The sequence below is a fragment of the Verticillium alfalfae genome, genomic scaffold, assembly GCF_000150825.1.
Source record: "Verticillium alfalfae VaMs.102 supercont1.2 genomic scaffold, whole genome shotgun sequence".
Taxonomy (NCBI): domain Eukaryota; kingdom Fungi; phylum Ascomycota; class Sordariomycetes; order Glomerellales; family Plectosphaerellaceae; genus Verticillium; species Verticillium alfalfae.
The window spans coordinates 460,763-482,951 of record NW_003315037.1 but is presented as its reverse complement, the minus strand read 5'-3'; the positions used below and the strand labels follow the sequence as shown (position 1 = coordinate 482,951).

The following is a 22,189-nucleotide window of genomic DNA, read 5'->3' as shown; positions in this document are numbered from 1 at the left end:
GGGAGCCCCTTTTCATGGGCCACTCTCCATGGCACACCACATTGCCCTGCCTGTCCACATGAATATCGCTCAGCCTGATCCCCTGCTGATAGGACGGCGCCGGGTATTGCTCCAGGTCCGGGACGTCATTTCGAAATTGCAGCCCAGGAGTAGGCGGCTCCGACTCGAGCCGCTGCGAGCCTCGGTGTCGCAGCCGGAAGCCGTTGCGCAGTGGCTTGGGCACAAAGTGCGACCGCATGTAGTCGCGGAATGTCTTGGTCGTGCCAAACACGACAAACGTCAAGAGACTGGCCGTCACGCCGGGGATGAAGACGAGCAGATCGGACTGCAGTCGGTCCATGCCGAGGTCGGGCTCGGTCCCTATGGATTCGAGGTTATTGCGCCGCGACGCGCTGACCTGGAAGACGATGGTCACCATCTGGAAGGCGCTTTCAATATGAGTCAGTCTCTGCGAACGCACCGCTGTGGCGCAAGTGGATTCCCAGAACTCACCTCATGGCGAGCGCGGCGATTGTAAAGCGCACGACGAGCCACTTGTCATATATGCTTTGGCGCCGCGGCCGGACACCGCTTGAGACGGTGACGTTATCGACGGACCCCTCGGATGGCTTGCCGTAGTTCACGTTCCACGACAGCACATTTCTGCGCACGTGAATGTATTTCACGAGAATAATCAGTAATATGATGATACTACCGGAGATACAAGTAAGGACTGCTCGAATGTCAGTATTTCCAACACAGGTCGAGAAAGGTTGGTCATACGCAGAAAGTCTGCCATCCCGATGAACAAGATCGTATTGGTCTGGATAGCATCGATGCGGAGGAGGCTGAGCATGACAGCCGGTAAAATGACCGCGATGACTTTCGAAACGGGGTTGGCTTTGCCTCTGAAGGATTCAATGAAGCTGAGTTGAAAGATGGACTGTGCGAGTGCAGCGGCCCTAGGTGGTTGTTAACAGGGCGTGTCGAGATCCACGCGACCATCCCAACGTACCAGAAGAACGTCGCCATGGCTGTGACCTGATAGGAGTAGAATTCTGGGAGGTCGCTGTCAGTTACGATGCCGCGTAGTTACAGGAGCTGGAAGACAAACGAATATAGAACAGCACAAGGTCAAGGCCAGCGGACTGCCCCGCGAGGGCCAGCTCGGGGTTTCCCACATTGGCCAGCGCATTCGTATGCTGTTGGGTCTTGATGTCACGCCATCGCACAATGGTGTGAAGTTGCTGGGCTATTGAACCAGCAGATCCCAAGCCTGTCGATATGGAAATAAGGGCAACATCTGGGGGGGGGGGAGGGGCCGATCAGCGACTTGCTCCGGGACCACGGCGTCACCAAGACCCTCCGGCTCGAGAACTCACAGCTTGCTCGTTCGCGATGGACGCAGACCAGCCATACCATCAACACACTGCAGAATAAACAAAAGAACGAGTACACGAGAACGCCAATGGCGACTCCCAGCTTCTCATCGGGAAGCTGTACGGCCATTCTCAGCCCGTTGTCATTTTGCTCGCCTAGACCCCGGTGCGATCGATTTGCAGTGTAGCGGGCCGCGTCAAGAAACAAGGGAGCAGAGGAGCGCGCAGGAACGGGGGAGGGGTGAAAGGAGAGGACAAGGTAGATAATAGAGGAGATCGCAGATGCTTAAGATCTCCGCAAGGGTGCTTGCGTGGAACTACGGGGTGCATCCACAACCAGGCTCACCACGGACGTCCTCGAGTCGAGACCGGAACATGGATAGCAAGGTAGTCCTGGTACGAGATCTGCGGCGCATAATGTTTGCTCAGAAGCTGGGGCCAGAAAATTTGACGATCGGGGGGGGGGAGGGCGGGCGGATGATTCCAGATGGATGGTGAGGCGGGAAATTTTCGCAAACCCCCCTCGCCAGTAGTGAGACCACTCGAGTCGACCAAGACAAACATCGCGAATCGGAATGCAGACCTGCTGAGACCAAGTTTGCCATGTCCTCGTCAGTTCCCCCAGATCCCCGTCGATGCTGAGTCGATAGTCTCTGACGCGGCGCCTTTCTTCCCACCGCGAACGGGTTGGGCGGGTCTGGTGAGAAACCACCGGTCCGACAAGCTCAAGGTGCGTCCTGCAGGTGGTGGTGCACTTCTGAGGCTACCAGCTGAAACGATGCCTGTCACGACCGGAAAGCTGGCCCCCTGGATGAGATGACAAGCGACTAGCTGGGCGCTAGATCTTATTGGTGATCTCCCACGGATCTTTCTTACCAAAAGGGCCCAGCCGAACGAGCGCTGCAACCGTGTTGGTCATGGTGGTGTGGCATGGAGAGTGCCGTTGGAGCGTTTTTTTCTTAGTGCACATTTTAGCTGCCTGTCGCACGGCGACAGCGTCCGAGCGAAAGCATGTCGGGAGCTCGACACGCGTGGTCATAGGCCGAACCGTGGCGGGCCCGGCGGGCATCGGGGTCCCTTACGTGAAACTGGCCACATGGCTTTTCGTGGGTAGCCCGATGATTTATTTTGGCCACTGCCTTCAACGGGAGTCGTCAATCCGGATGGAGACCATCAATCGCACACGACACACGAAACGATGCTTGGGCCTGTTCCCCATGTGGCATAGCAGGCTTCTCGAAGTCGTCGGGGTCGAGAATGTGTGGCCGACTTGGGTATCAAGTAATGATGGAAATATGAAAAAGACCAGACGACAGGCAAGTTGGTGCGGTGGTATACGATCGTGTCCCGAAGACCTGGATCCGAGGTTGCAATCGACCCGATCTGCCCTTGTCGCCTGGCATGTCTTTGACCCTCATTTCGGATGGACAGCCGCAGGCGAAAACGACGCCACCTCAGCGCATCAGCAATTTGTCATCTGAGCCGGAACGGTTTTTTCCTTTCTTTCTTGAATTTCGGTCACTGTTGGGAGACACGTTCAACGTTGGGGCATTCCAAGAGGCGACGAATGCGTAGAGGATCCAGGTGGATGTGGACAGGAGAAAAATAATAAATGGATCAAACAGCTTTGGTCCCGGACGATGGGTGTGTTTCGGCCATGCACTGCCACAGCCAGGGGCCCGAGATGTGGCACAGCTGCAACAAGACCTCTGACGCGTCTCGTCGCGTGCACTACAACGCTTGCTGCCTTTGATGTACTCTGAGCTTGAACAACCCCACCAACCCAGCTGAGAGCCTCGGAGACAGCTCCCAACCCAAACCACAGTCCTGGATGAACATCCCTCGTGGTCCATACTTCGACATCCGCCCAGGCATCCGACACCATCTCGCCCAACCATGGCGAACGTCGCACTGCACTACCGCGACGGCAACCGGGCCTTCCTCCAGGCCTTCATGGCCCGAGGCGCCCTGACGTTCGAGGACGCCCGACCGATTTTGGCGGCCATCTTCTCGGCCGACGAGAACCAGCTGGTGACGGAGGACAAGGTCACACGTCAAGACTTTGACTCGTACGTGGCCGCCGCCACGGAAGCGATATCCTTCTTCGACTACGAGATCCGCAGCTCGGTGCACCAGGCGACGAGCAAGCGAGTCTTTGCGCTCGTCAACACAACGTCGGACCCCACGACGCAGCTCGCGACGACGTACGCGCCGGACGAGTTGAGCTTCGTCAAGCGCGTGCTGGACGCCATGTTCGACACGTACAACACGCCGCGCATGGAGTGCATGTGCCTCGACAGCATGCAGGTCATCAAGCTGGCACGACCGCCGAAATCCCGCCATGACAATCCCAGCCATCACGAGGAAGCAGAGGAGGAGAACGGAGACGGCGGGGGGGCCACGCAGGCGCAGACGCAGACGCAGGCGCCCACGGACAAGGGCCTCAAGCACAGCGAGGTCGAGGCCATGGCGGCCAAGCTCGTCAGCGAGGGGTGGCTCGAGAAGTCGCGCGAGGGGTTCTACAGCCTGAGCCCGCGCGCGCTCATGGAGCTCCGGACGTGGCTCGTCGAGTCGTTCAACGACGCCGAGGCGGCGGCCGGGGACTGGCAGCGCATCAAGTTTTGCGAGGCGTGCAAGGACATCATCACGCAGGGGCAGCGGTGCGCGGCGCGGGATTGCAACATGCGGCTGCACGACATGTGCGGAGACGCGTACTGGCGGGCGCGGCGGGAGAAGAAGTGCCCCGCGATGCGCGACGGCCTGGACGGGGGAGCACTTTGTTGGCGAGAGGGCGATCACAAGCAAGGAGGCCTACCAGAGGGGACGCAGGCGGAGCGGGCACCAGAGGGCGAGCGCCGTGGACGAAGTCATGAGGGAGGAGGGCGAGGCCAGCAGTGAGGAGGATGACGAGCAATGAGCTTCCGTGAAACGAGATGATACCACGGGACATTTAGAGTTGGAGAGCGAAGAAGCAGTCGAACACACGAGATACCCCCCCCCCAAACCAACGAGCTATTTTGCCGGTCGACAGTCAACCTCTTGCATTTGCCCCTGGTTGGACCCTGATCATCCGCCGTGCGTGCACAGCCACCGTCGGCATGTCATGGTGCAAGAGTGGCACTTGAAAAGCACGAGGCGAGTAGAGCGAATGAGAGGTAGCCAACGTCTGGGCCCAGCTTCCAATGCATTCTGCCCGGCCTCCCAGAAGGGGCCAGACGGGGCGATCGGCGCTGCTGGTACTGACCTCGCCTGGGCTCTTGGGGGCGAGACGTGCCAAAAGTGCTCGTTCCAAGCATTTTGCAGGTGGTAGGTGGCTGGCGATCAGCACAGCAGGGAAGGGTTCCCACCTCTGGGGCTCGGTACTTGCTCCGGGGCGGGGCCACAGCTGGCACAGCGCTGTCCACTCGCTCAGGCGGCTGGCTGGCCGAACCCTGAAACTGCGGTACCTCTGTTCGCGCGGCACCAGCACCACCTCTTCATGTACCTCCAAGCCGCCGGGAGCTTGCCGAGCTCGCCCAGGGAGGGCGCCAACAGCAGTGGTCGAATGACATCACGCAGCTTCAGGGTGGCTGCGCACGCTTCCAGGTTCGCTCGCGTCCGTCTACCTTGCGCCTGCCTGCCCAATGGCTTGCGTCTTGCTCGCTTTCTTACATCAACTGCCAGCGACGCCCTGAACAGACGTCAGACATACAGGGCACAGGGGCGAGACAAGCGTTTAGTCAGAAGTGCTCTCTTTTCTTCTCTTCTTCTGCTGCATGCGAGAGAGGGAACCGAAGCAAACCATCGCCATCTGCTGTTTCTTTATATTGAACAAACGACCCCTCCTCACCTCTGCCCTTTCTCTCCATCTCTCTCCCACCGCATACAACGCATACACCCACCCACCCACTTCCCATCGGCATTTGCCCTTCGCCCATCGCCACACCGCCGCGATGCTCGAATACATCAGCTACAAAAAGTACAAGAAGTACAAGACAGATAAGGACGCCAAGGACGCAGTGGCCGCAGAGCATGAGCATGAGCATCAAAACCAGAGCAGCTCGAGGCCATCGGCCTCCCGCACCAACTCTCGCTCACAGCTGGCGCAGGAGCCTGGTCCCATTCTCGACAAGGACGACGAGGCCTTCTTTGCTTCCATTCTGAACTCGGACGAATACGACGGCCCGGCACCGCCTCTACCGCCACGCACCGCCAGCACGTCCGATATGAACTGGGACTCCTCCGACGAGTCGACCATTCGCGGCATCCAGAACGCCAAGGCGGCGCCGGCAGCGCTGCCGACCAAAGAGAAGGAGAAGGAGAAGAAGTCGCACAACCCCATCTCCTTCCTGCTCCACCGCAAGGACAAAGACAAGGACAAGCAGCTGGCCGTCGTCGAGCCGAAGAAGGTCGACCCGTCCGAGGAGGCCCGCGAGCGCGACGACCTCTCCCGCGTCCTCGACGACCTCAACCTCGGCGCCCAGAACAACAAGGCCTTTGCCCTGTCGGCCGAGTCGAACGAGCTCGTCCGCAAGTTCACCCTCGTGCTGAAGGACCTCGTCAACGGCGTGCCCACGGCCGTCGACGACCTCAAGGCCCTCGTCGACGACCGCGACGGCACCCTCAAGAAGAACTACGACAAGCTCCCCAGCAGCATGAAGAAGCTCGTCGCCGGCCTCCCCGACAAGGTCACCAAGCAGATGGGGCCCGAGATGATGGCCGCCGCCGCCGAGAGCCAGGGCATCAAGCGCGACCCCAAGGCCGACAGCGCGGACATGAAGAGCGCCGCCAAGAGCCTGCTCATGCCCAAGAGCCTCAACGACCTCGTCAGCAAGCCCGGCGCCATCATCGGCATGCTCAAGGCCATTGTCAACTTTTTGAAGCTGCGCTGGCCCGCCTTTATCGGCCTCAACGTTGTCTGGAGCGTGCCATTTTCCGTACGTCGTCCCCGTTGCGCCCCCCTGGGTGTTATGAAGATGCTCTGGTTGATGAGACGAGTGCTAACCTGCAATCAGTCCCTCCTTCTCGTGCTCTGGTACTGCCACAAGGCGCGGGCCGCGGAGGTTCCGCCTTGAGCGCGAGAACTCCGGAGCGCAACGGCCCCCCCCCATCGACGGTGCCGCCCGCGTCGAGGAGCTGCCCGACGACCCCATGCTGCCGGCCCCCGTGTCGCGTGCCTCGTCCTACCGCAGCTCCAGCAGCCGCAGCCACCACCGCGACCGCGAGAGCCACGGCCACGGCCGCCGGTCGCGCGACTCGCGCAGCGGCAGGGAGTCGAGGAGCGGGCGCGTGTCGCCGCTGAGCGAGGTCGACCCTGCCCTTGAGAGCCCTCGTCGCAGGCGGACGCACAGGTGATTTGTTGGCTTGCCAATCATGTGAGGTGCGAGAGGGGGTGGCATAGACTTGGATGAACGGATTCGATGGATTTGGATGAAAATGACCCCCAGGATACCCCAAATGTTCTCTTAATACATAGTTTTGATGAATTGCTATGACAGTCATGAAGTTTCAAAAGAGCATCAGTGCCCCATTTTGTCCGCCGTCCGTTCATGCCTCATGGTATATATTGTGTCCCAAAACAACAAGCAAGCGACGTACTGCATCACCTTGATCACCAACACCAAACGCCAGCCCAGGGTATCTCTCTCTCTATCACCAGAAAAAAAAAGCCAAGCAGCCACACACTGCCGACAAGCCCCTCAATCATCCTGCACGACCTCCTTGATCTCCTCCTGGTCAGGCAGGCCGACGTCGTTGCCGCCCTTGCGCTCGTCCTTGGCGTGATCGAGAACCTGTCCGCCGTCCTGCATCCAAAAGTCCACCTCGTCAATAATGTCGTAAACGACGTCCTCGGCAATCTGCTCCGTATAGCGGTCGGACACGGGCAGCAGCGGGGCCTGCACGTCGTCGACGCCCCCCATGGCCATGTCTTCTTGGCCAGGGCTGGCGGCAGGGGGACACCAAAAGTCGGGTCCAAAGTTGACCTCGGCGGCGCCGCCGCGGAAAACGCTGACGGCGGGGTAGTACCCCAGCATGCCGTCGTCGAAGCCCTCGCGCGCGCCGGGGGCGGCGAGTGGCTTGGAGGCTGGCGGAAGAAAGGCGAGGAGGTCCTCAAAGGCGGTGCCCATGGGCACGCCGTTCTTGTACACCTTGATGTGGGACCCCGGCAGAGTGCGCAGGGCGGGTAGGGCGTGGACGGGGTTGGGCTGCTCGGCCGAGTCGGGGTTGACGACGGGGTTGGGGCTCATGAGGTCCTCGAGCTCTTTGCACGTGTGTAGTCGATCTGCTCGAAATAGATGTGGGCCTTGAAGCGATGGGGATGCGGTCGCGCACAATGTTGGGGGCCTCGCTGGTTCCGCCGTGGGGATCGCAGGAAGCGGACGTGTCGAGGTCGACGGCGGGGTTGTAGCGACCTGTGACGACCTTGCGGTGGAGATGCTCAGAGGGCAGCTGAATCTCGAGGCCGATGACGTCGCCCTCTTGAATGTCCTCGCCGGCAGGGAAGAAGTCCTTGGGCCGGGACATGTAGACCTTCTGACCAGCCTTGTCGCGGATGCCGTAGCTATAGGCATCGAAACCGACAGGCGCGTCGACGGCGGCCTCGCGACGCGCGAACCCCATGCGAACGTGGCCGTTGGACTCGGGGTCGCCAGGCCCGGGGTCCTTGACGATGCCTCTGTTGATCTTGACCTCGTAGTAGAAGCGGCCCTGGCGGATGGCGACGTTGGCGCGGGTCATACGAAAGCCCTTGTGAGTGGTGATGTGGCGCCCGGACTGGTCGAAGAACATGTGGGTGGCCGAGTCCTCAAAGCTCATGTGAGGCCCATGGGGTAAGGGCTCGGTCTGGCGGTAGTAGAGGGACGAGGGAAAGGCGGGATCGGCGATGCAGTGGGTGTAGTGGTAGCTCTTCTTGTTGTAGACACTAGGCAGTCAGAGTCAGGCGCTGGGGTCGCAATTGGAGCAGGAGCGACGTACTGGTCAGAGGTCTCGAAGAAAGCAATCTTGCCCTGTCGGTCGAGGGAGGGTACTTCGTGGTGGGAGATGAAGACGGGACCACGGGGCGGGTCGAAGTCGGTCTGCTTCGCCGCGGGCAGCTTATACCGCAGCGGGCCAGACTCGGAGGACGAGGGCTCTTCCTTGTCTCGAGAATTGGCATTTTTACTCTTGCTCTTGGGGTCAGGGGTGCCGCGGTTGCTGTCGCCGCCAAAGGTGACTTTGGACTCGCGCTTCTTGTACGACTCCTTCTTAGCCCGCTTGTCGCGCGTGTGGGCAGGCATGTCGTCTGTGGACTGTGCCTGTGGCGTTGATCGTACGTCTGGGTTCAGGGGTGATGGGACTGAGGGAGCATGGTCCTCCTCGATTGCTCGTTTCTGGGGAATGAAAACTGCCGTGGTCGTCGCCGTTGTCGCAGGAGCGAAGGAGGTGCTGGGGGTCGAATCCCGCGGAGGCGTGTCTGCGTCAGCCATGGCGAAGTGAAAGAACAGAAACGGAACAGAATGAACCAGATGAAAGTCAATCAGCGAAGCAACAAAGGGGGTGCACCAGGCAGGTAAAGGGGGGTTTGCGTGGGCGGGTGATGTGAAAGGTTGACAGTGAGAAGGAAAGATTTCGGAATTGTCGCCAAGTCAGAATTGACGAGCTCCAGGGTAATGGTACCTAGGTAGGTAGGTAAGGGTAGGAAGCTGGGCCAGTCACGGTCAGGGCAGCGCCTGCTCCCCGCGTGGCGAGTGCGTCCGAGCTGGACGTGTCGTCACAGGGCCCTTTGACAGGGGTAGCTGCGCTGGCCTCTCCCCTGGAGCTGCCAGCACTGCTCCGTGTTGGTGGCCCGCCATGTCTTGCCCTTGATCACAATCGGCAGTGGTACCTCCTTCGGTAGCCGTGTCGGATACATTGATTGAAGCATCTTGCAGGTCGGGCTGCTTGTTCAGGCTCGCCACCTTTTGGAGCACTCCTAGGTCTATCAGGCTTCGTGGAAGAAGAATGTGCAGGGTGAAGAGAAGAAAGCGTCTGTAGACCTTCATATGCGTCCATAGTTCAATAAGCCTTGTGTGCTCGAGAGCGTGGGCCAAGGCACTGCAGTTGAGCCTGCCTTCTTCACTACGGCACCATCATAACTACGACCGGTGATCTGGATCTTGACAATAAACGCTGGTGTATTCATCCGACGCTGAATGAAAAGAGACTTGTCTTGCTCGTCCGAGCCAGCTCTATCGCTGTCAATGTCCGTCTATCCGGATCCTCCAACGCCGCCCTATGGGGTCCCCATGACTCTAGTTCTCTAGGTCCTACACATTGTACAGAAAATGCTCTCGTTGTTGTACATGGATGCTCTCTCGCTCCCTCGCTCTGACGCTCTGCCCCGTTGCGCATCCAGCCCTTTGTGCGTATCGCGCGCCGCTACCCCCTTCACATGGGCGCTGCCTTCTCCTCGTCTTGCGGGTCCCAGATCGACAACTCCCGCAGTAACCTCTGGTACAAGAACAGCATGCACCCGCTCTGGATGAACGTCCACACGCCGCGGGGACCCACGCCCCGGAACCAGCCCCCGAGGCCCTCGGTCTGGTAAATCACCCTGAGGCCCTTGAGCACAGACATGGTCTTCAGGTTGACGGCGCCGAGGCGTGGCGTGTGCGTCGACGGCGAAGACGTCGAGATGTTGCGCTTCTGAGGATGTGACGCGTGCGCCGTCTTGTTCGTCGCCGCCGCCGCCGCCGCCGCCTCGGGCGGAATGTGCACCTGCGTCTGCAGCCTCGTCTTGACGACGTCGAGCGGACACGTCACTATGCCCGCGAGACCGCCGGCTAGGGCCGCCCGTCAGCAGCTCGAGCGGCACGCCGACCTCGCGGCTTCCTTTGTAGGCGCGCGCCCAGGCGTGGAACTGCTCCCAGAACATGAGCTGCAGCGCGGAGAAGGGCAGGTCGCGGTACAGCGTCGCCTTTGTAGCCGTGGAAGAGCGCCTTGGGGCCCTCCTGCCGGACAATCGTGCGCACGGTGTCCGTCGTGCCGCGTTAGTTGTAGCCCGAGCGGAAATACGGATTGGTTGAGGCGCCTTGGGAGCTGTCAGCCGGCGCCTTGAGCACCTCGGAGGAGAAGTAGACGATGGACGACGCCAGGTCGCCGAGGAATCCTATCGTCAGAGAGTCAGCACAAGCGTCTGGAAAGGGGGGGGGGAGAGGCAGATTGAGAGCAGAGATTCATTCTGACGTACCGGCCGAAAAATAGGCGAGGTGGTGCGGCACCCCGCCATCGATCAACACGCGCTTGCTCCATTCATACGTGCCGAAGAAGAGCATGGTACCCGGAAAGGAGCCGCCGAGGGCGGGTTTCCACCCGCCGTACAGGCCTCTGCGCACGCCCTCCTGCCGCCATATCGTGTAGTAGGATGTGGTGAGGCTGTTGTACTTGGGGGGCACGTGTGGGTCGCCCTGCTGGCGCGTCTTGACGGTGTCGAGGGAGTGCATGAGCATGTCGCCTGTCGAGCCGCCTATGCCGCCGGCGATCATGGCGTGCAGGTAGGGAGGGCGCGCCTCCTCGCCGAGGTCGGCATCTTGGTCGGAGGCGGCGTTGCTCATGGCCTGTGCCTGGGCCTGGGCCTGAGCTGAGAGCGGTGACTGGTGGTGAGCGGCGTCTGGGGTGGTGGGGGTGCCGCGGTATCCAAGATCGGTGAGGAGGTCTGCGCCGGCCGCATGTCGATCGTCAAGAGGAGCCGGTGAGGAGGGCGTCGTGGGCGAGAAGAGACCAGTGATGCGGTCAGCGAGGGACATCGAGGTCGCCCAGAAGATGCGACGCCGAGGATCAACAGCTGGTCGACCGCCGCCGTCGAAAGGAGCGAGATGACTACTCGACGGTCGATTCGGAAAGCAGGAAGATGAAGATGGACGGTGGTCGATGTGGTGAGAGGGACGTTCCGAAGCCGAAGGAAAAATGCGTTGGACAAGCCGGTCGTGATGTCGCCAAGAGGCCTCCCCGGTGGTGATGGTAGCGGGCTGACGTTGCGGGAAGCAAAACTCGGCGCTGAGACGGAGATGCTACGCTGTTGCGGATGCGGCTTTGCTCTGTTCTGCTTGACTGCTTGATAAGAGGCGGACGGTCCAGGGCAGGTTGAAAATTGCTGCAGGGGTCCAATTCCAGGCTCCGTGCCGCGAGTGAGGGTGAGGTCAGCGTCCGCCTCTCCGCACTAGGCCGCCCTTGGCGTCATAGGCCCACAGCCTGCGGTGTCCTGTTGTCCTCACGTGGAAGCATCCTTGCTCAGGTAGAGCACCGTATTTACGAAGACATGTTGTGCCACTGCCGCAGACGACGAGTTGTACGCAATTGAAAGTAGCTGACGATATGACGGATGGAGCTTGTCTTCTAGACGAGTTATAAATCATGCACTCCCAGGGACACAGATTTGTAAACCCACGAAGTCCACTTTGGTAGCTTCTGTCCAGGCTCACCGACTGCTACCTCTCTCGACCCTTGTGTTCCCACCATCGTATCGGCCCAAACTTCTTCAACGGATACAAGAAATGAGTCACCTTGCCCGTCACTAAGCTCATCGGCACCGGTCCATATGTGTTGCTGTCGATCGTCTTGTCCCCATCGCCCTCCACCCAGATATGTCCCTGTGGCACCCGTGCCACTGGCTCCGGATACGGCGCCTTTGTCCTGACGACGTCACCCTCCACCGCGATGATTCTCTTGATAGAGATGGCCTCTGGGTTGTTGGGACTCCTGTGACGACGTCAGCCACAACGTGCCCGGCGCCTCCTCTGAGCCCGGCACCGCTCGCTCACCTGAATGTCACAATCATACCGCGCTCGAGGTCGTACTGAGGCCACCACTTCCACGTGAGGACCTTGTCCTGTAACAGGCTGCTGTTGTAGTCCTCGTTGAAGAAGGGATACATGGATGGTCCGTGGACGTTGTGTATCTCGGCAACGTAATTGTTGAACATGATGACCACGGGGATCCACGTCGCGTACCCGAGCAGGCGTTTGGAAAAGTCTGTGAGAAACGGCCGTGCCGTGAGCCATCGGAGGCGTGCGCTCATGGTGAGCTGCTGCTGCTGCTGCTGCAGATGGAGCTTCTGTCGCCCCTGCCCTTCTGCACAATGATGAAAACCGGGCTGCTAAGTTTCGATCTGGAGTTCGTCATGGGTGAGGTGAGCGAGCTGGGCTCGGATGCGTTACACTACTCCTGGCTCGAAAGGGCTCCTATTTCTTATCTTATCGTACCTAGCTTGTCGCGCTCTCATACTCACAGCCACGTCTCCATGTCGCACCACGAGCAAGTCAAGTCTCTCATGTCCCGGCACGCCATGCTCATCTTTCATTTCATAAAGTACACTGTGTAGAGTTTCATTGTATTCATCAACCCAAATCAGCACTACTTGCAGTGCCCCCCGCGACAATGCTTTTGACGCCCCCGAGACTCCTCTGGGAAGGGTGGGCGCCGGGGGCTGGCAGCCTACCAGCCCCAACCCCGGACCCCAAGACCTGCCCCTGACCCCGACCCTCGCTTTATGTCGAGTAGCCCGTCTACGCGGCATCTAGCATCTATGCTCTCATGTCCGCGCCAAGCCAGATCTCACCCTCCCCCCCTCCCCCCCCCGCTTCCGACTGAACTCCGTGTGCTCGGCGATCGGACATGACGGGCCGGACATTTTTCAAATGTTTTCGTGGAGGCCGTCCCGAGCCGTCGCCGAATGATCGACCGTCATCTCCTCAAACAGTGTCGGGGATGTCATCGTCGCTGCCGCTGACGCTCTCGTCACCGCTGACCTCGGCGTTCTCACGCTCGCGCTTCTCCATCAACGCCTGCAGCTCTGCGTCATCGCTCTCCGTGACGGCCTTGGGCTCCATCTTGACGATCAATTGCCCTCCGGCCGCCTCAATGCTCGTCCTAATGTCAACAATGGCCTCCTCCAGGCGAGTGATGCCGTGGCTCTTGTCGAGGCACGTGCTGGTGAGGACGTAGAGAGGGGGCGACACCAGCTTGACCTTGACCTGGGTCTCGTCCGTGTTCCTCGACTCGGCGGTCCGCAGCGCAGTCTTGACGGCATCGATACCGTCGTAACCGAAGCAGGTGACTTCGACGTCGGCACGGACCTTGGTGGGCTGGGGTGTGAGACGCTTTCCAATGTACGACTTGAGCTCCTCCGCAACCGCCTCCGAGGGGAAGGTGACGTCCTGCCAAACATCGGGGTTGCTACATGTCTCGTCAGCACAAACACGACCTTGTCCAAAAGCAGTTCTCTTGCAAGCCTTACGTGATGGAAAGCTTGAAGGCGTCGATCGCGTGGCCGAACTTCTTGTTGAGCGGCCATGCTATGCTCTCGTACAGGGAGTCGATGGGAGTCAGGGTCTTCTCGGCGACGTGGCGCATGATGGAGTGGACCATCTTGCCTTTGTTGTAACGCTCCTCGCACTTGATGATATCCTCGGGGGACACACGACGCTTGCTGAGATCGATATAACCCTTCTCCTTGTCGACACGAAGCACGACGACAACCTCGTTGCGGCCGACGCGGATAAGCTTCTGGATAGACCTGATACGACGTCTCGAAAGCTCGGAAAGCAGAATCATGCCGTCAATGTTGTCGTACTCGAGTAGCTTGACGTAAGCACCCATCTCGGCAATCTAGAAATTCATGTCAGACATGTCAACAACCTCTTGGAAAACGCATCACATCTCGAAACATGCTTGGGTGGAGAGCATGCAGAGCTCGGCGGTAGCAAACGGACCTGCTTGACGTTGACCCTGGAGGAGCCATGTTAGCATGAGGCCTTTGACTTGAGATGGTGTTCCGGAACAAAACGTACATGACGAACTCGTCAATCTCGGGATACTTGTTTTCGAAGTATCGAAAGTGGGAGTAGTTTGGCTCCGACATGGTGGCGGTTATGCGCGCGTTCGCGACTTTCGGCCTGACTGTGTGTGGTGTTGAAGGAGGGAGGATATGGGGCAAGGCGGGGTGAAGTGGCCGCTTGCTTTCGGGTGTAGCTCGATCGTCTTCGGGGTGGGTTTCCGTCGTCGTTCGTGGTCGAAATGGAATGATCGTGGCGTTGAAAGAAACGGGCAACGGAGAGGTTTGACGTTTTCAAGTCGCGGATGCCGAGCGGGGTTCGGAATTCAGATCAGACAGACAATCGTAGCGTCGGGGAGGCAGGAGTCACAATTTTGGCCGCTCGTCGAAGAAATTGCGGCAGTGATGGTGGGGTGAGGCTTGGTGTGGCTGATGCCCCCAGGTATGGCGGCAACAGCCGGCAACAGCCCGCCAAAGCTTGCGCACGCTGAATGGCAGGCGATCAGAACAATAAGTCGTTATCGCCACGTGACCGATACCCCTCCACCTCTTGTCGCAGTGCAGTCACCCAAGACTAACAGACGCATGGGGCATTTTCAGTGCTGTGAGCTCCAGGGCCGGAGCTAAGTAAACAAAAGCTTCCACGTCGGTGAACAAGCATCACGAGTATCCCCACCTCAGCAACCTGATCATGGCGCCCGGTAGGTTCTCTTCACTGCTGTCTAACGTGATCACTTGGCCGTACGGTAGCTAACAGCGGTCATAGCAACTCAATTCGAGCTGGCGCAACCGCCCAACGATGCCGTCTCGTCCCTCTCTTATGCGCCTCAGAACTCGACAAGGCTCCTGGTTTCGTCGTGGGACAAGAACGTCTACCTCTACGACACCCACTCCGGCACCGAAGAGGCGCAGGGCACGCAGATCAGCACATTCGAACACCGCGCACCAGTACTAGATGTCTGCTTCGGAGCCACCGACAACGAGGCGTACAGTGCATGCCTGGACTGGCAAGCCTACAAGTACGAGTGGCCCCCGTTCTGCCATGCGTGACGGCAAGACTGACCCTTCGCCCGTAGGATCGACCTTGAGACAGGCGAAAAGACATCAATCGCTAAACACAGCGCGCCAGTACGATGTGTGGTCTACAGTCCCGAGCAATGTAGGCGGGCGCTCTTCTCTCGTGCTACCAAGTCATCAAGCTAACACCAGCTAGCCCTCCTCATCACCGCCTCCTGGGATCAGACTCTTCAAATTCACAACACGAAAGACCCCTCAGCGCCCAACCTCATCATCTCCCTCCCCGGCAAGCCCCACGCTCTCAGCGCTAGTCCTTCTAAGCTCGTTGTCGCCATGACCGCTCGCCTCGTCCACATCTACGACCTCACCCCCATCCCCGCCCTGTTCAGTGCCTCTTCTCCCCCCGATATCAAGCCTTGGCAGCAGCGCGAGTCCTCTCTCAAGTTTCTCACTCGCGCCGTATCCTGCATGCCCAATGACGCTGGCTATGCCACCTCCAGTATCGAAGGCCGTGTCGCCGTCGAGTGGTTCGAGGACTCCCCCGAGTCCCAGGCCCGCAAGTACGCATTCAAGTGCCATAGACAAGCCGCCCCTGCCGACGAGAATGGCGCTGGTGCCGGCGATATTGTCTATCCGGTGAACGCTCTTGCTTTCCACCCCGTGTATGGCACCTTCGCCTCCGGAGGCGGCGACGGCACTGTCGCGCTATGGGACGCCGAAGCCAAGCGACGTATGAAGCAGTACCAGAAGTTCCCTGACAGCGTCGCTGCCTTGGCTTTTTCCGCTGATGGCAAGTACCTCGCCATTGGCGTCTGCCCGGGCTTCGAGACGGGGATGGAGGATTACACTGGCGAGGGCAAGGCCAAGGTGTTGGTCAGGGAGCTCGGTGACGCGGAAGCCAAGGGTAAGGGCGCGAAATGAGGGGTGAAGAAACGGGATTCTGTCGCACAGCTGGCGCAAGGCGTTAGGTGGATCGGGAAAGACTGTTTCACAGAAGCAGACGCGGGAGGTCAAAAGCTCCGGTACTTGTTGATACCATATACAGGCAAGTGAAAGATTAACTCATGATGTTTCATGCTGTCTCAAACTCGCGAAAAGGACCAACATCTTGTAGTGGCTTTTGACATGTCCATATGTGTGTCCTCCCCAGCGAACTCTGACGTGAAAAGCAACATCTTGAGTTCCTTGCACCATGAATCTTAAGCAGAGCACAGACGGCGTTCTATCACCATATCCGCCCGCCTTCTACTTGACGTCATAAAACATGCTTGCGACACGTTGTTCGCTGTGGTAACGTCTGCCATGGACTTTTCCTCTGGATCTTCTGGCCGAACGAACAGTGTTCTTGCAACTTACCGATCTTGCCAGTCGACCCAGTATTCGAATACTCTCACTTGCAGTGCCTCTCTCGGGGAATAGCTTTATATTGCGGTCCCGATTATGTCGTGTGTTCCGCATCGGAGAGTTTGTGATTCGTTCATGGGTAGCCGCAGTCGTAGAGTCAAAAGATGCAACCTGTGCAGACGCTTGGCTATCCGTCAACGCTAAGACCCGCCCCGTAGTACTGCTGGCCCGTGTTTGAACGCTTGAGACCAGATCCTCATCTTCGTTGTAGATTGTAAGTTGTTCTTCTTCTTGCCATTTGCCGGTGGACGCCAGATTCGATGCGAAGTCCACCGCTCCCGAGCGACCATCCTCTGAATCCTCCGTGTCTCGACTGCTCCGAGATGTCGAGTCTGACATTGACTCGTCTTGGCTGAGGGACACTGCTTCCTCGTCTTCCTCAGATTCGTGGTCAGGCGTCGCACACCGGAATGCCCGCACCATCTTAAGATCTCCTGTCAACGTGCGACCAAATTGCAGAGGGCTTCGGCGTCGAGGTAGGTTTCTTCTGAACGGACGGAAGACAGTCGACCCCTGTCTTGAAGACGGTCTTTTCTTGAATGAAGATTTCTTCAGAGGTTTGTCACTTCCGGGAGTCATATTCGCGTCCCTGTCAATCATCTCTACTACATTCGAGTGTTCTACGCTAAAGCCACCCTGTCTTGGTCCACATATCTCTTGGTTTGTCGCAAGGAGATCCGGGTCGATCTCGGGCATTCTCGGCTGCCCCTTGAGTCTGGCCAAGGTTGTTCGAGGCGCAGTAGTAATCGCAAGTTGACCCATGCCGCGTATGACGAGCTGCTTCCGTCGCTTGAGACGAAGTTGCTTTCTTGTCGGGACAGATTCCATATCGTCAAAACCATCTCGACAGAGTAGCTCAAGCGCCTCTGGTCTCGAGCGAGTGAGGATGCGGGGCAGCTCGGGCAATCTGAAATCCTCAATCCGTATTTCCCGGTTCAGGGTGGAGGATGCTCTTGGCCGTCCTCGTGGCTTTATTGGCTTCGGAATGATGTTTGCGCTTGATCGGGCTGCGATAGCTACCAAGTCAGGTGTAATCTCCCATACGTCTTATACTAGTCAGCAATGTGGTCAGTTCGAATGCATAAGAACACACCATTCTCTTGCTTGATGGTCGCCTGAGATACCGAGACACGACCGCGGTTTTCATCTGTGCTATTTGTACTGCAGGAAGATTCTTCTTGTCCCTGAGTTTCCGTTCTCGACAAAACCTCGGGCTCTTTGAGATTTTGAGACGTCTTGGAGGGGTTGAAATGGGGGTTGGCCAGTCTGCTGACACTCTGAGTACCGCCCCGGTAGAAGAGAGTCGAGTCTGTCTGACATCGAGTAGCTGCGACTCTATGAGGCATATTAAATTGCAACTAGTAGCCTATTATAATAAGGTGGACTGCATATGAGCTTTGGTTCTGTCCACAGTAGATGCTCAGGTTGAAGAACAAAGAGGGCGAATGTCGTACGCTCAGGGTGTTATGTTGACGGCATCTCTAGATGGGGAGGCACAAGCCGACTTCAAGAAGCTCCCCCGGGTGGCAGAAGCGTTCTACCTGACTCAAGACTGAATTTATAGGAAGTTACCAACCTAGGTAAGGTACCTAGGCAAGAGTATGTGGGTTCCATCTAATGGAATCTGCTCTTAGTTGCACTTGCCTCAACACACGCGGGAATCCACTAACCAAAGGTACCTACCTTCCGCAGATGGCTGCATGCTCACGAAATTGACACAATGCGTGCAGTTGTTAGGAAATGAACGTCTGGAAAGAAGGGCAGCCAAGCATGCCCTCGTTGTGGGGCGGTCCATGTTCTTCGACAACTACTCCTTACATCAGGTGAGGCATTGCAAGTAGCATCGGAAGAATATCATGGCATTTTCTGCCGACTACAGCTCGGTAAAGACTTTATTGGTGCTCAAAAAGCTCGAGGCTTTCACGTCTGAATAAGATGCTGATGTCTTGGCGTCGGTCAGCCATGAGGTATCCCCTAACATGTAGTCCGGTGGAAACGGCGTCCAGCCATGCACGTTGCGGAGTACAATTTCTGTCGGCTTTTCAAATATCCATCTGTCAGGTTACTCAATAAGTTCCTCTCGAACAGAACTCTTACAGGACTCGGTTCGGACTGCATGCACAAAAGCGCATGGTCAACTGCACGGACCAATGTTTTAGCAGTCCCTCGACCGCATGCGCCAACAACGTGTCCCTCCTCGGAGACCCTATTCCCCATCTTTGTTTGACTTGATGGCCTGCAGTATACGTCAGATCGAGGCAACAGAAACATTTAAATTGAAGATCACACCTTCTGCTCCGGCACATAGTCGTAGTGGCCGCCCATGTTCAGCAACCAAACGTTGCCAGGGTGCGAGGGAGCATTCTGCCGCCAGAGGAAGTTATGTGGAAAACCAATGTCGAACGGCACTGCGTCATCAATCTCTCGAATGTCATCATCACTCAGATCGAGCGCCAGTGCCTCAATGTTAGATTTCAGATGGTCGATGGTGCGGCCGCCAATGATGGGGAAGACGTAGGGCGTCTTGTGCATGACGTACGCCAGGGCGACGCTCGTGATGATGGTGTTCTTTCGCTTAGCGATCTTCTCCAGCGCCTGGCTAGTCTTGATTTGCGCCTCGCTGGCCTCGATCTTGCGGCCCTCCTGAGACTTGCGCTGCTCCTCCGTCTTGAAGGTGCCGCCGCCAAGGGCGCCCCAGGGGGCGAGGCCCATGCCCTCTGCCTTGGTCATGGGAATGATCTCACGCTCAAAATCGCGCGAAGCAGCGGACCAGCGACCCTGATAGACAGAGAATTGGCGCAGACCGTGGTTGCGGGCGTACTCGTTCGCTTTGCTTTTTGTCTATCAGTGAGGAGATCCTCTATCGTGAGAAGAACTGTTGGCATACCTAACCACCCACGCCGGGGTGTCACTGATTCCGAGGTAGAGTACCTTGCCGGAGAGCACGAGCGCGTTCAGGCTCTGCATCATCTCGGGGATTGACGTGGAGTAGTCCCACCAGTGGACGTAGAGAAGGTCAATGTAGTCGGTCTGCAGCTTTCGCAAGCTGGCCTCGACAGAGGTGTGAAGACTCTTTGTGCCGTTGCCCGTGAAGTTGGCCATAATATTCGGCGCATTGGGGCCCGCAGCATAGTTGGTCGTGTACTTGGTAGCGATCACTGACGGAGGATTAGGTCTGACTCGAACATCTTCGGGCTCACCAGAAATGCATACCCATCTGATCTCGGACATTTCTCTTCTTCATCCATTCTCCAATCCAGGTCTCTGACTCCTCGAACTGGTAGTTGTTCGCGGTGTCGATGAAGTTGCCGCCCTTTACACCGTTAGTGAGTGCAGAAGAAAGGAGGAAAGGTCAGCCATCTACCTGACTGTAGAAATAATCAAGGATGTTCTCGACTGTGACCTGATCGCAGCTTCCCATCCAACCCGTCCAGGCGTCGCCAAAGTTCATGGAGCCAAGGCACAAAGGGCTCACTCGAACGGAAGCAGTGGGTGAGAGAATCCTGTAGCGAGCAAGCGCGCTCTTGGGAGGCGGGGCCATGGGAAGTGCCGACATTCTCGCAATTGTTCAGATACAAGGGGTCAGGGTAGGTGTGCTTTGCTTGTTAAATAGCTAATGTTTAGGTGTTCCAGGGAGTAGAGCTTTTTGGGAAGTCTGGATCGAATGGGGCGTATGAGCAAAGGGGATAGAGAGTAAACTAGAAGATCCTGGGGAAGGTAAGTGCAAGCTTTATAGTCAGAAGTTGCCTCGGGACCAGACAAACGGCAACTACGATGCCGACGGGGAATGGTGAAGCAAGACACTCGACCTTAAGGAGGGGCACGCAACAAGGCCGACCCTAAGTTACCCACCTGTGGTACCTTAGGTAGGTACGTAGGTAGGCAAGTAGATGTGAGTATTGAGAGCCGACTGTTGTACATGCCATTGAACTCCTTGCCCCTGTTCTTCTAAGCCTTCGCCCAAGGCCCAGTTCAGCTGCCGATGGAGCTGTAGGAATGATCTCATTACTTGTAGCTGGCCCCCTTTTCATGCTTCTCACTACAAGAGCAGCACACCGCTCAGAAATCCACCAAGTGAACATGCATGTGTACACCATCCAGACCAGTCTCGTTGTTTAGCCTAACACCGGACTAAACTCCGACCATGATCCTCATACCTTGATGAAGCAGATGAATGGCGGGGTGAGTGATGCGGGGTGGTTCGGCTGTCAATCCGGCTGTCAATGACGCTTTAACAGAAACGTACCTGAGGTTTAGTCTAGGTACTTTTGCCGTAAATAATGCGGCATGGTACCCGGAAGTGGAGTGGAGCTACATTGCCCACTGAATGAGGAAGCGACGAGACTACGTATTCTCATGGTTGATTCAGCAATCGAGCTGAGGCGGCGCCCTGATGCATCTGGCCTACAGCGAAGCTCTACGGAAACCTCACCCAGCTTCATTCAGGGTTAGCACCCTATTAAAGGACGCACACACACACGTAGCCGTGTACGGGACCATCGAGAGATACACGAGTTCATCATTTCAATAGAATATAGCAGGCTTTCATTTGCTTTTGCTTTCGAAGACGAAGCACTTACCACGACAGTTGCCCTGAACGTGGTCAAGGCAGGTGGCTGTCACGGTCTACAATTAATCCCGATTGTTCTGCTAGCCAAGGCAAACCAATAGCGGGTGAACCTCCAACTGATTATGAAGGTCATTCATGGCATATAATTGAGTACTGCCGCGGCATGGCAAGTTACAAGACCGTTTTACAAGTTCATACTTGCTGCAGAAGAGACTGGGGATTCCCCCTTTCAATGCCGTACGTTAAGTAAAGTGTCGGAGTTAGCAGCGGGGTTGGTCTGCGCAACTAAAAGCACCATCTGCTGACTATGCTTCACTTACTCTTATCGATTCAAAGGAATACACTAGACAATCCTTTTCGGATAGTCCTGCTATAATCAAAACACTTGGTAGCAAAAGCACGTTGCCGCCACCCGTGATGGGGAGGCTTGGGAGCATGCACCACTTCTTCAAGCCGACCAGGATTCCGAACCAACACGGGCACGGACCACTATCCCGATGACTAAGAACTCCAGACTCCAAATTCCATCGATGGGTCTTGCAAAACGTACGACGGCCATCAAAGCGATGTCGTAAACCCTTCTGACATTCGACAATTGCAATCACCATCCCGCACAATCGCTACCGACCCTCGTCCCTGCTTACAGGAGATGACCCGATAATCAGAAATTGCCGATATGGCACATGACGACCCTTCACCATGTCGTCTCCTGCCCCCATCCCATCGAAAGCTGCCATCCATGCCCTTCGCGGGCTGCTTTTCGGCACATCTTGCTCCATTGTACTGCTTGCAGAAGAGAGACGGCGAAGAATAAGCATAGCTCGAGCGGCGGTCGAGAACGGGAGGAAGCTCAAATCATTAAGATGCTACACCACAGCCGGCAGTTCGGCCCTCGAAGCATTGCAAGAAGACGGCACGTCAGACTCGATATTTATCAATCGGTCTTTCTACTCGAGGACCGACCCTTACGCTAGAAATGTCGCCTTTTCTGAGCAGGAATGGCCTGCACGACAACAAAAAAGGCGCTGATGTTTTTGGGCCCGGCCCCCCCCCCCGACCCCCAAGTTGAAG

At 57.4% G+C, this 22,189-nt stretch overlaps 9 protein-coding genes across 9 annotated transcripts in view; 3 read left to right on the top strand and 6 right to left on the bottom strand.

Moving 5' to 3' along the window:
• VDBG_01628 (conserved hypothetical protein) overlaps positions 1-1,011 on the bottom strand; it is a gene marked incomplete at both ends in the record, with an annotated part of 1,548 nt that extends 537 nt beyond the window's left edge. The window contains 4 exons of the mRNA XM_003007394.1: positions 38-428; positions 493-712; positions 763-941; positions 995-1,011. Of these exons, the coding sequence (XP_003007440.1) occupies positions 38-428; positions 493-712; positions 763-941; positions 995-1,011 (807 nt within the window). The remainder of the gene's footprint in view (positions 1-37; positions 429-492; positions 713-762; positions 942-994) is intronic.
• Positions 1,012-3,254: 2,243 nt separating this feature from the next.
• Positions 3,255-4,256, top strand: VDBG_01627 (conserved hypothetical protein; the record flags this gene model as incomplete). Its single annotated transcript, XM_003007393.1, has 1 exon — positions 3,255-4,256. One exon carries the CDS (start codon positions 3,255-3,257, stop codon positions 4,254-4,256), a length of 1,002 nt encoding a protein of 333 aa, XP_003007439.1.
• A 1,034-nt stretch (positions 4,257-5,290) lies between these two features.
• On the top strand, positions 5,291-6,639 carry VDBG_01626 (conserved hypothetical protein; the record flags this gene model as incomplete). Its single annotated transcript, XM_003007392.1, has 2 exons — positions 5,291-6,274; positions 6,331-6,639. 2 exons carry the CDS (start codon positions 5,291-5,293, stop codon positions 6,637-6,639), a joined length of 1,293 nt encoding a protein of 430 aa, XP_003007438.1.
• Positions 6,640-7,036: 397 nt separating this feature from the next.
• Positions 7,037-8,803, bottom strand: VDBG_01625 (Set1 complex component ash2; the record flags this gene model as incomplete). The annotated part of the gene is made up of 3 exons (XM_003007391.1): positions 7,037-7,597; positions 7,671-8,259; positions 8,313-8,803. 3 exons carry the CDS (start codon positions 8,801-8,803, stop codon positions 7,037-7,039), a joined length of 1,641 nt encoding a protein of 546 aa, XP_003007437.1.
• Positions 8,804-9,615: 812 nt separating this feature from the next.
• VDBG_01624 (conserved hypothetical protein) lies at positions 9,616-11,101 on the bottom strand (the record flags this gene model as incomplete). Its single annotated transcript, XM_003007390.1, has 3 exons — positions 9,616-10,306; positions 10,371-10,464; positions 10,546-11,101. The coding sequence occupies 3 exons, from the start codon at positions 11,099-11,101 to the stop codon at positions 9,616-9,618; spliced, it is 1,341 nt and encodes a 446-aa protein (XP_003007436.1).
• Positions 11,102-11,754: 653 nt separating this feature from the next.
• Positions 11,755-12,474, bottom strand: VDBG_01623 (mitochondrial inner membrane protease subunit 2; the record flags this gene model as incomplete). The annotated part of the gene is made up of 2 exons (XM_003007389.1): positions 11,755-12,053; positions 12,116-12,474. 2 exons carry the CDS (start codon positions 12,370-12,372, stop codon positions 11,783-11,785), a joined length of 528 nt encoding a protein of 175 aa, XP_003007435.1.
• A 571-nt stretch (positions 12,475-13,045) lies between these two features.
• On the bottom strand, positions 13,046-14,214 carry VDBG_01622 (eukaryotic translation initiation factor 2 subunit alpha; the record flags this gene model as incomplete). The annotated part of the gene is made up of 4 exons (XM_003007388.1): positions 13,046-13,529; positions 13,591-13,961; positions 14,066-14,081; positions 14,144-14,214. 4 exons carry the CDS (start codon positions 14,212-14,214, stop codon positions 13,046-13,048), a joined length of 942 nt encoding a protein of 313 aa, XP_003007434.1.
• Positions 14,215-14,818: 604 nt separating this feature from the next.
• Positions 14,819-16,197, top strand: VDBG_01621 (mitotic checkpoint protein BUB3; the record flags this gene model as incomplete). Its single annotated transcript, XM_003007387.1, has 5 exons — positions 14,819-14,828; positions 14,894-15,146; positions 15,204-15,286; positions 15,341-16,048; positions 16,190-16,197. The coding sequence occupies 5 exons, from the start codon at positions 14,819-14,821 to the stop codon at positions 16,195-16,197; spliced, it is 1,062 nt and encodes a 353-aa protein (XP_003007433.1).
• Positions 16,198-18,831: 2,634 nt separating this feature from the next.
• On the bottom strand, positions 18,832-20,104 carry VDBG_01620 (norsolorinic acid reductase; the record flags this gene model as incomplete). The annotated part of the gene is made up of 4 exons (XM_003007386.1): positions 18,832-19,381; positions 19,436-19,706; positions 19,762-19,861; positions 19,913-20,104. The coding sequence occupies 4 exons, from the start codon at positions 20,102-20,104 to the stop codon at positions 18,832-18,834; spliced, it is 1,113 nt and encodes a 370-aa protein (XP_003007432.1).
• Positions 20,105-22,189: the final 2,085 nt, after the last annotated feature.